Here is a 12,589-nt window from a genome sequence, read left to right as displayed (position 1 = left end):
ACGTCTTCAATACAGCCACTGAATGTGAACGTGACTGTAAATTCAGATAAAGATCAGATGAAGGACAGAGGGGTTGAGAGAGGTGGATGAGTGGTCGAAGACCCCCGAGAGCTGCACACATGGTCTTTGTAATGCAAAGCAAAACCCTAATGAAAACAGTTCTGCCTCTTTAAAATGCCACACAGTAAACAAACAGTGGATTAGAAAAACAAATGCTGACAAGCACCTTTAATCTTTGTCATTTAACAAATCTGTGTTAATTAAAAAAAATATGTACAAACCAACATTGTAGAATCAAAGGAAAATGGCATGAAATGGTCAATTACCAATTAGACTATAAAAATATTTTTTCGAAGAAAATAAAGATTATTGTATGTTTACAAAAAAAAAAAAAAAAAAAAAATACTATCTACTTCAGTGGTTCACTTTTAATTCAATGTGTTACCTGCCAATTCTTTGTAATTATTTGTGAAATTTAATTATTTGTTTCAATTTCTGAATGTGATTTATTTTTATTTTTTTCCAGTGTTCTCAATTTTTTTCGGTTCACTCCATGTACCATTCTTTGCCACACTGGACCATTGAAATTGGGCATAAAGAATCTGCTGACCTCCAAAAACCAGTGATCAGCAACACTGCTTGCAAAACAAGTAGCTTTTCCACATGGTTGTTTCTGAACAGGGACCACTCAGAGTCTTTTTGAGACGTCTAGAGTCAAGTCCTATGACTCAACCCAGGTGCCAAACTAAGGGAAAGAGAGAAAGACAAAAAGGAAAAGCATTTCATGATCTGGGACAAAGCCTGGGCCTGCTGTTTATTTCATTAGACTCCATTAAGAGTTCATGAGGCCAGAGAGATGGGCCAACATAGCATCACCAGGCTTCATTTAGAAAATGACTCCATATTTTAGTCTGAGGTCACCTGAGGGGACCGTCCACATGCAGATCCACATGCTGAACCTGCATAATGAGATCATTATTCGAACAGAGGATAAATCTTTGTTTCTTTTAGATGGCTGTGGCTTCAAGATCTCAGCTGGAAACTGAAGCCATCATGAATTATGCCCTTGATCATTGTTTAGGAGGACTGTCCTTGTAGTGTAGGTTATTGGATAAAACCATCTGCCAAATGAGTAATTGTAAATGGGATTGTCATCAAAGGCAAATACATAAAGATCTCAATGAGCTACATCATACTGAGTTATACAGTGTTTATCTAGGTTCTGTAAACAGGTGCATGTTCACGAGGCCATGAAAACACCAATCACCTGCAAAGCAAATCTGTTCACTTGTTATCTACACCCGGAGCAATTTCCAGAGATGGCTTTTAGATGTCACAATCTTTAGGACCAAGCAAATGTCAAAACACAACAAAAGACAATTTACCAAGCAAAATGAGAAAAAGGATCAATAAAGATAATTTCCTTCCATCAACAAAGTCAGTGAAGCAAACCTGTAAAAGTACAAGCTGCCCTTCAAAGTGTTGAATGCACTACCAGCCAAACTCCTTTAATTTTTATAATCAAAAACATATAATATGGTCAACGATTAATCGTGTTTAATCGCATCCAAAATAAAAGGTTTTGTTTTGTATTGTTTAGTCATTGTATGCGTGTGGGTGTGTGGGTGTGAGTATGTATATATGTATGTATATAGTACACACACATATATTATATAAACAAAAACTTATTTTGGATGTGATTAATCACGATTAATCATTCCCCAGCACTAAATATTACACAAATAGGAATTATGCTGTGACCAAAGATCAATTAAACAATAGTTAATATATAAAAATATAGTTTTTAGTCACAACACAATTTTTATTAGAGATTAATAAACAAATACAATTAAGAAATTTATATTAACTAGTGTATTACTTCAAAAATATAAAAATGAAAATTAATCACTTTTCAAATTGACAGACTTTATTTGACACTTGTATTTAAATGTAACAATAAAAATTTAATTGACAAATCACTTAAACCATTTAAATTGGATTTTAAAAAGTTAATGTATTGTTTTGTTGCAATTACTTCATGTTTTTATTTATTTATTTTTTTTTTTAATTTTACTATTACATCTATTTTACATATAATATTATGTCACTGCTACATAAATTAAGGACTAAAAATGCCTACTTGTCAGTTTAAAAAGTAATTTATTCAGTCATAATTGAATTATTAATTCCTTCCAGGGACTGGTCATAAGTATAATGTTTTTAAACAGTATTCAGTCTACAGTTTGTATATAGGATTTTAGTATTGTAAATAATTGATGTGTATTTATATTGGTCTGCTAAACAATTTTCGAGCATTTGAGCATAAGCTTTTAGATGAAATGTGCAATGTGTCCTGGTAACACATCTATTTAAGGACAGTTCTGGTGGGACAGGTTAAATGTGTTTTCTTCAGCATTCCTGTGATCAGATCAGCCACACGGACACAGATAACACTTGTCCTTGACAACACAGAACTGAAATATGGCAGCCTTGCACCTGTTGAGCGGACAGGATCCCTTAACAGGCAGAGGAATCTCACTGGAGTCTGTGGGTATTCAGTCAAACGAAATCTCAGGTTTGAATTCCTCCCTACTGAATCAACAGATCACTTAAAGCGGGCTTAATCAAATGCTTAAGGCTGGATTGATAGGGTAAACAGCCTGTGATTTCATTAACCACCCTAGCTGCTTCTCAGACACAAGGTTTCTGCCTGGATGTGTGTCTGCTTCAGTCAACCGCAGTGTCTAATTCAATCCAAACTCAATTATCCTCTCCACTATAATGGCCTTTAATAACAGGGTTTACTTGCAGGAGAGCAGTTCACGAGAGCATTGCGCTCCGAGAGAGCAGTCCTGTCATTCAAATATATAGCAGTGATAAAATCAAGTCTGCTTGTAGCGATAACACTCCGCTTTTACAATGCATTAGCATTCAAACACACTGATATTGTATCTCTCTACTGAGACAGTAACCACAGTTGCTGATATCCCGACAGATCATTTATAATCACACTTAACAGCACAGAGTAAGAAAAGTGAATGTGAGATGTTTCGGTAAACAGCGTTTGCTCTTACCCGCCATACGCTCCAAAAGTGAAACTCCTCTTTCTCTGCGGCATCTTGGCTAATGGATACAGCGGAGTGAAAAACAGAGAGACAGAACTCTACAGAGACACCAGCACTGCCTCTGTCTCCCTGGACTGACTGGGTATGTGTGTGAAAGTGTGTGTTTTTGTGTGTAACTGTACACATGCAGCATGCTGTCCTTCCTTTCCACTCCCCTGGCTCGCTCTCTCTCATGTCTCCTTGGCAAATAAGGGACTGAGAGGCTGGCTCTGTACACTTTTAGTCACCCCGGTAACCGCTCCCCACTTCTCATTCATATCAGTGCTATTGTAAACAGACAGAAATGGAGCAGGACCTAATGTCTTCATAATGTCCTTTAAAATACACTCATTACATCTCAATGAGATTTTTAGGTCTGCTAAAGTAATAATAAAAAAAAAAAAAAAAAAAAAAAAAAAAAAAAAAAAAAAAAAACTGGACTGGACTGGACTGGAGGAAAAAAAACCTCAAATCTTGACATGGACCAATAGCTCATCAATTATAAAAAGAACAAACGATCACTTCACAAACACTGGAAGAAAGAAAGAAAGAAAGAAAGAAAGAAAGAAAGAAAGAAAGAAAGAAAGAAAGAAAGACATGGATCATGTATACATCATATACAGTAACTTTTAAAAATACAAATTAAATGTTGCCATCTAAAAAAAATGTATATCAGTGTATTAAAAAAAAATTAAATCACTTTTCAAACTGACATACTGTACAAACCTTGATTAATGCTAAAATTGTAATTAAATGAACTGTTTTAAATGTCTATTCGTTTGTCAGTATGAAAAGTGATTTATTATTTTACCATTATGTCTAACTACATTTTAAACATGAATTGATCGAACCATTGGCCAATGGCCATTTATTAATTAACTATGACTTTTGTCTCAAATTCCTAATTTGCTGCTTATTAATAGTTAGTAAGGTAGTTGTTAAGTTTAGGTATTGGGTAGGATTAGGGATGTAGAATATGGTCATGCTGAATATGTGCTTTATAATAACTAATAAACAGGCAATTTAATAGTATCTCTCTCCCATTTCACTTCCTGTCAGCTCTGATCTGTCCTATCATAATAAAGAAAATGGCAAAAATAAATCTTAAAAAAAAAAAAAAATAATAATAATAATGTACTAAAATTAATGAAAAAAAGAAACACATCAATAAATAAATTTAAAATAAATAGTCTCTAAACACGTTAAAATCTCTAATATCAGCTGATATGGTACCAATATATCATGCACCCTAAAATCAATATTGTTGACACTACTGGGGGAAAAAAACACTAGGGATTGTGTTGTTTATAAAAACAGCTGCTAAAACAAAAAGCATTGTGTCAACTGTTGACACAGACTTGTGTTCTTTTTCAAAGTCACTTAACTATTTACCTAACGCACATACCTACTCCTCTGTCATGAGCATGTATAATAAATGAGCCTTGGACACAGTCAAAGAAGTGTATCTGTAGGTCAGTCGTTAAGAGACTTGCTTTGCACAGAAGGACTTGTGAAACAGTAAAGTCTGAGTCTGGCAGTAATGTCTTTCTGATTACCGAGCAAAACACAGCTGCTCTGCGCCAGGGTTGAGTTTGAGGATTTATCTGGTTTTAAGCATTTTCGAGTCTTCTTCGACTCTCGCTGGTACATGTTTTTGTCCTTTATCAGGAGTGGATGGCACACAGACTTCCAAAAGAACGCAAAAGCTGAGATCTCCTCAGAGATAATCCTTATCGACCCTGACGTGCTGCTCTCAAACTCAGACGGTCCAACACATCTAGCCAGCGGCTGAAACCACACTGACAAGAGAGTGGAAAACTGCTGACTCATGGGTGAAATCCAGGTTTACAACAGCGAATTCAATCAAATGACTACTTGGCACTTTTCCACTGACTCAAAGATCTGTAAGACGAAACTCATGCACACAAAGACATCCAGTAAATGGCCTGTTTCACGCCGCACACATAACACAATTTTATGTCTATGTGGCATCCATATCAACGAGTACAACAGGTTTACACTGTTTACATAAACACTGAAGTGCTAGAATTGTAGCACCTATCATGTTTCTTTTGTTTGTTTGTTTAGTATTTTGGTTGTACATAGTGTGCTACAATCAGCAGAAAATTGTACTATAAACCTTTTTAGCAAAACAGAATTGAAAAGCTATTTTAACCCACTGTTTAAAAAACAGAGCATATACTGTTATATAAATAAATAAATATATAATAAAAATTTATTATATTATTATATAAACCTTTTTAGCAAAACAGAATTGAAAAGCTATTTTAACCCACTGTTTAAAAAACAGAGCATATACTGTTATATAAATAAATAAATATATAATTTATATTTATAAAAGTGTATTATATTATTATACATATATAATGTATATATGTATAATTTTTTTTAAATTATCTTAACATTTTTATAAAATATTTTTGAATATTTTTAAAATATTTATTAATTATCTTATTATATATATATATATATATATTATACAAAAAAATAGTTCTGTCAAACGATTATTCATGATTAATTGCATCCAAAATAAGTTTTTGTTTACATAATGTGTGTGTGTACTGTGTATATTTATTATGTATATATAAATATACACACACATATACAGTTACCAGTTACAGTATATATTTACAAAATATTTACATTCATATAATTTAATTTATATATAAATATATTTAATGCATAAACAACATTTTTCTTAACTATATACATGCATGTGTGTCTATTTATATATACGTAATAAATATACACAGTACACATATTATATATTACATATATTATGTAAACAAATACTTGTATTTTGGATGTGATTTTTTTTTTTTTTATTGTTTTATGTGCATCAATATAACATTACATACATAAATATAATTTTTTTTTTTTTTATTGTTTTATGTGCATCAATATAACATTACATATGTATATATCACACACATATATACATACTTGCAGCTGCTTATACGTGCATTGTGAAACAGGGCAAAGTCCTCAATTCAAATCCAACTTTCTAGTAACTGACTGGCCAACCAAATGAAATGGATTTATCTACCTACAGAAAGTCCCGCTACATGAAAGCCCTGACATGTGCCATGATATATTGTCAATCCGTCTGCAGAGTGGACAGGCTGTCCTCATTGACTCAGATGGCTGCTCTCAACTGAAAGACATTTGCTCTTAGGGAATAAACTGCTAGGTAGACATTGATCAAACCAGAATACTGTTTACGCAGCTCTTATTTTTTTGCTTCGGACCACCACTGTTCATCATTTCAAGGCTTGAGACAGACCCAGATGCTCCACAGAGAATGCTTATTGTTTGAGGGGCAGACTGAGGACATATCAGTCACATCTCAAACAAATGAACGTGGCAGGTCCCATTCACAAGCCAATAAACCCTCACGTCCCTTTACAGCACCTGAGCAAATGGGATTTTCAACAGTAAGACCAAGGAACTAATATGAGCTTTGAACTTATAACATGTTGGTGAAGACAAAAGTCAAAGTCAAGGCGAAAATTTGTAGGCTGTAGTCCGAAAACTCCTGTAATAACACAGAGGCTCTGAAAAATACAGCTCCATCAAAGATCTGCTTTCAGCTGAAATGGAAAAAATGTAGACAGTGGTGTAGTTGTTTATGAGCTGTTTATCCTGTGGCGTGAAAAGGTTCAGCCTGCTTCCTTTCAGACGGGAGGGTTAATTACACAATAACATTTACTCTGTCTCATGATAAACACCTTGCTTATGGCCACAGCATATGAAAGTGGTATGACCGAGGCTAAAACTATTTCAAATGGAGAAGAGTTGATTTAATGGGGGCTGGTATTTAAAAGGTAATTGTGCTGGAAATAAACTACAGCTTATCTTCGCCTGCATTTCATTTTTATCAGACTTTCACTCTGCACTTCAGCCATGCTAAAGCAAGATTACTTTCTGTAAATCTTTACTCATAAAACTCTTTTATGGGTGTCTGGAGCTTGTTTCAGATGGAAAAAAAATCAAACAGAACTACTTTTCACAGGCAGTCATGGGCTTGTGATGTTTAAAGAGGCTGTAGATGTACTAGGAGACGTTTAGAAGTGTCCACATGACTCTACGTCCCAGCATGGGAAGCAGACATGGCCTCCTGCACACTGCACCCTTTCACTGGAGCTCAGTGCACCACTGCAGACACACTAAGAGACGGTTGTTCAAGTACGCCATAAACTTACATAGAAAAACTGGACTCATGTGGAAATAAGTTATTAAAAAAACAAGAAACTTAAAGGGGTCACAAACTACCTTTGTTTTTTTTATTTTGTACTGTTCTCTGAGCTCCACTTATCAAGTTATCAAGATTTTTACATAAACAAAAAATAAAAAACAGCACAATTGCACAAAGTTAAGGTCAGACTCTTCTGTTTTTGCCTTAGAACTTGAAATTATACAATCTAATTTAAATCAAAAACTGCTTATGCAGCTGTTGCCTTACATTTTTTATATGAAGAGATTTATTTAATTTGTGTTACTTATCTGATTTGGAATTTGTCTTAAAAACTCAATTTATCTTTTTTATTTATATGCAGAATTTTGTCTGAGAAATAATTAAAGGACACATAACGATTTCAATATCTACAACAAAATTGAGAGTTCTGTTCAGGGGCCTCGCTAGGAGTTCTGTTGCACAGTACACTGAAATATCAAAGCCACCAAAGGACCCCCTCAGAATCACGTTCAGTTGCACAGGATTTTGGGATATCAAAGGCAGCAAAGGATATATTATTTAAAAAATTTATCAGGTGGAGGTATCTCAGTAGACATGATGTGAAACTATCATTGAATTTAGACATTCCCTGTTGCCCTCCTACCTCCGTATGCTGTCTGTGGAAGTAGCATTTTTCAGCTTTTGGACATAGCATATAAAACTGCTTTTGATAATGAGGTGCAGCTGGACTAGACAAAAACAGGTCTGGTTACTGCCAACCCTTTTCAGTTAAATTAACACTTAAAAAGAATCTAGTAACAGCATGAAGTTGGTTAAAAGGTCTTACCCAGTAATGTTGGCACACTATGCCAAACATGAAGGAAATTCCAGAAATGATGAGGAAGATGATTGAAATACACCAGTCTGAAAAGGGTTACAAAGTTATTTCAAAGGCTTTTGGACTTAAAAAACACAGCAAGAGCCATTATATCCAAATGGAAAAAACTATAATGGGAAAGCACAATAGCGAACCTTTCCAGAAGTGGCCGACCTTCCAAAATTCCTCCAAGAGCACAGCGACAACTCATCCAAGAAGTCACAAAGGACCGAAGGACAGCATCGAAGGAACTCTCCTCCATGATTAAAGGTCACTGTTCAGGACTCCACTACCCGAAAGCCAAAAATGGCATCCATGAAAGAGTGGTGAAGCGAAAACCACAGCAAACAAAGAAGAACATTAAAGGGTTCAATTTTTTATTGTTTTGTACTGTTCTCTGAAGTCCACTTATAATGTTTTCAAGATTTCAAGCATCAAAAAACTTCATAATTTAGAAGTAATAGGCTATTTTCTGTCCCGTTTTTGACCCCTTCATCAGAACGCTCCATTTGAATAGGCGTGGTGGATTGCAGACTCAGAAGTAAACGCCCACTGCTATGATTGGCTAACAGTTGTGTATGTTTGACAGCGACATTCCTCATAGATGGATGCTGCTGTGATTTAGGTCAAAACGCATAAATACTCATTATATCAGACGATATGTAATACAGACAATGCAATAGTGACCACATAATAAAAACAGTTACTCAGATTTGTGTGGTGCAACATTACTTTTGGATCCAATATAGTCAACACAGCATTGTTTTTTAGTTTCAGCTTTTTTGAAAATCCTTTGTCAAATTTTGCCTTAAAGTGAACAAAATACAAAGTAAAATAAAGACAACAAATGAAAAACTACAAAACTACACGGTCTGGAAAAACAAAAAACTCCACTGCACACTATTACGTCATAAAGTGGCACATTCCTCAACCTTCCATTTTGGCAGATTGGCTTCAATAAGTTCTTTTTAGACTAACGAAAATGTTTTGAGTTCTGAAACTTACAGGATGTTTTTATAGTACAATGACTTCATAAATGTCAAAAGATCAAGGGAACTTTGATTCTTCAGTTCATGACCCCTTTAAGGTTCATCTGAATTTTGCCACCTTGATGATCCTCTCATAAATACACTACACACAGACATTACAGACTCACATTACACACTTTCTGTCAAGTTTACTGTTAGAATGCTAAGAAGAGGCATTCTCTTAAACAGATTCCGAATTCATCATAGTGCATTAACAGAAGACCATCAAATTCACTTTCTCAGCAGAAACTAGATCTCTCTCCTCCTAGGAAACTCAGCTGGATCAATGACCTGACTAAGTGACTGTTTATGGGCATCTTCCAAGCCCATCAATTTCAGTGCCATGAAGAGAAGATCTATTATAGTAATAATGGATGCCTGGTGCCATGATACTCCTGTGCCAGCTAGACCAGACCTACAGCCAAAGGCTGACGCACAACCAGAGGTCATTTCTCTCTTCTGAACCTGAAAGCTCAATCCTTCTCTTTCACACAGATATATGCCTTCGTTTGAAAACACATTTGAAGAAGTGTCAGTGGCTCAATCTGTTCAGGGCAACAGTGGCACCTACTGTCAGACCATGAAACTGCAAGGAAAAGTGATATGTGTGTGTGTGTGTGTGTGTGTGTGTGTGTGTGTGTAAATTATGCTCTCTGACTCAGCTTTAACATGTCCATGAACTACCCACAGTCCATTCCCTGGCCATCTGATGTATTTTACACAAAACTGGAAAGCACTTTCTCAATCTGGCAACCTGTAAAACTAACAAACTGTAATCTGACTGGCTGGCTTCCAACAAGCACTTATGAGGATGAATATCCTTATACAGGACAAAATAATAATAAAAAAATTCCAATATTATTACATAAAAGTAGTGTATGAAAGCAACTCTCTTTTCTAATATGTATGTCATGAGACAGCATGACTCAGCATGTGTTAAGTCTCTCTAGGCTACACTCTCACTAACAAGACTGCACAAAATGAGAGAGAAATAAAAAGGAGGACAGAAAGATGGGAGAAGATAGGTTCTTGCAGGTTGTTAAGCATGTGTTCTACAGTCTGGATGGATAGAGTACTGAGGCACAAATATTCTTTTACTGAAGGACATTTTTGATATCATTGGAATTTTTTAGTAGTATTTCACCATAATCTTGTGATTCATGTTAAAGCTTTGCAAGTTCACAACATGCAATGAAGCATTAACCAAATATCTAGTGACTGATATAGGATTAATGTCTTGTCATTTCCTCAATGTATTAATTATGCTGTTGGAGCTGCTGATAATTGTTTTCTACTGATGAATTATTTTTTTTAAATGAGGCTCTTTTTTTGCAAGATGGTATTTTCTTTAGATAGCAGTTCATTTAAACCCATATATGAAAATGAAAATGGTTTTTAACAAATTAAATTGTAAAAGTGTAAGTAGTTTAATGGATTAACTGCACTAACAGTTTCAAATGACCCAAACAAAGTATTGCTGAATTCAATTAATACAACTGCTTAAAAATTCAAATCTTCACACATTTAATTTATAAATTTGTTTCATGTATTTATAACATGCTGTCTTTGATATTATCATGATGCACACTGCAGGATATCAAGTAAACAGCAAAAATAGCATCTTTCATGTCAGTGAGACTACTCAGAAAGTCATACTTGTAGTATCTCGCAAGGTGTCCAGCAGAGAGAGAGCTGTACTTATGTATCACAGCAGAGCTAAAAGACTTTCTTATCTGTGTGATGCAGCAATACACCTGGAGCTTCCAGGGATACCCTATATAACTCGTAGCATATCGGTGCAGATTCATTCAGAGCACACTGTACAGACTCGCACTGCCATAACTGCCAAGCGCTACTCTGTCTGTGCATGACCACAGAGTACAGTATGTAGATGGATTCTCTGAGATACATGAATGCAAGATTCAGAAGAACAGAAGAACATTCAGCTCTGAGAGCATGTGGAAAATAAATGCAACCTTAATAATAAATGACAATAATACTGTACTCCGATAATGAATAACTGACTGATTTCAGTCAGCTTATTTTTTCTTCTTAGCTCATTATTTACAGAAAAAATCTGTCTGGTTTTAAAGGACTTGAAATACAGCACATATGTAAGTTGTATGGACCACTTTTGTCTGTGTGTGTGTGTGTTAAGGGTATTCCAATTCTGTTAAAATATTATATATGACAAAAGCACATAAAAATGAAAGCTAATTTAAATATTAATAAATATTTTAATGGCATATAATAATGCTAAAATAACAGTGGTATGAATGTAAAATTTAGGAAAGCGCAGTTAAATATAAAGTATCTAAGTCTGTTTGCCTGTTTCCAAAAAAAGAAGCACTACATCTGACTGCATTAGGTCTGATCAAAAATAAGACATTTCAATGTCATGTTGAAAGATGAAAAAATAAAAAAAAAAACTGAGGAGAATCTTGTCTGAAAAATTACAGATTTACCAACAACTTTCAAAACTTAAAACAACTTGCTCTTATAACAGTCTAGAAGTGTGTCCCAACTTGCCCTCTTTAAATTCAGTAATCTCTCTGCTCTATTTTGAAGGACATAAAACAATCAAATTCTAAGGAAGAGCGACAGTTAATAAGTTTGTGGGGGTTCAGGAGAGTCTAAGATAAGATACAGGCAAGTGTAAAAAGCCAAGCGAATATGCAGGGAAGACACATCATGCTGGACTGTCCATCACAGAAGCCCGCCAGTAGGTTTTGGCTCTCGTGTAAGTGTCATCTTAATGAATCATTCAGTAAAAGCAGGCTCTTCAGCTCAGCAAGAGAACAGGGCATTAAGTAGAGGCTATCTGTCAGCCGCAGACACTGTCTGTCTATCCTATTTTCAGTTAGCCCGTCACTCTCTGAAGGCCATCCAGTTTTCTCCTCACCTACTGTCACTTTTCTCCCTGGGAAGCCTTCCAAAACAAAATGACAACATTTCTTTCAGAGCTCTAAAGACTTGCAGCACTGTTTTTCTAGCGTTCTGATAACTTCATGAAGATGAAAACACACATACTTGTACACCAACTGTTCATCTTATGAATTTAAGAGACACATACATTTGTCCCTTATGAAAGCTTGTTTCTGCCACAGGGAGAGAAAGGTAATTGTGACTCTATATCTCACAAATTTGATTTTTTTTTCTTTTAATTCTGACAAAAATAGTCATAATTGTGAGATATGAAGTGAGAATTATGAGAGATAAGCTCAAATTACCTTATTCATTTATTTATTTAGATTATTCCATGGCGGAAACAATAAAACATAATTGTGAGATATAAACTCTTTAGTGGAAACAACCATCTAGTCCCTTCTGCAATCTGTCCCTAATTTTTTATATATAGACTCAAATGCCAGTAAATGCTAATAAA

At 34.9% G+C, this 12,589-nt stretch overlaps 1 protein-coding gene across 12 annotated transcripts in view; it reads right to left on the bottom strand.

Moving 5' to 3' along the window:
• The window catches only part of rap1gapa (RAP1 GTPase activating protein a), an 87,916-nt gene that overhangs the window by 60,460 nt on the left and 14,867 nt on the right, over positions 1–12,589 (bottom strand). For 3 of the 12 annotated variants that reach the window (XR_006158133.1, XR_006158134.1, XR_006158135.1), the window contains exon 1: positions 3,075–3,372. The exons of 1 other annotated variant lie outside the window; for it this stretch is intronic. Coding sequence is in view for 7 of the 11 variants with exons in the window: in XM_042750141.1 (XP_042606075.1) it covers positions 3,075–3,118 (44 nt within the window). In the remaining 4 variants the exon portion in view is untranslated. Of the gene's footprint in view, positions 1–3,074; positions 3,373–12,589 lie in introns of those variants that run through there. 8 more of the 12 variants (XM_042750148.1, XM_042750152.1, XM_042750142.1 and 5 more) reach the window with 4 other exon arrangements.

Source organism: Cyprinus carpio, chromosome B23 (assembly GCF_018340385.1).
Source record: "Cyprinus carpio isolate SPL01 chromosome B23, ASM1834038v1, whole genome shotgun sequence".
In the NCBI taxonomy this organism is placed as follows: Eukaryota; Metazoa; Chordata; class Actinopteri; order Cypriniformes; family Cyprinidae; genus Cyprinus; species Cyprinus carpio.
The sequence above is the reverse complement of the archived record's forward strand: the minus strand, read 5'-3'. Positions and strand labels throughout refer to the sequence as shown.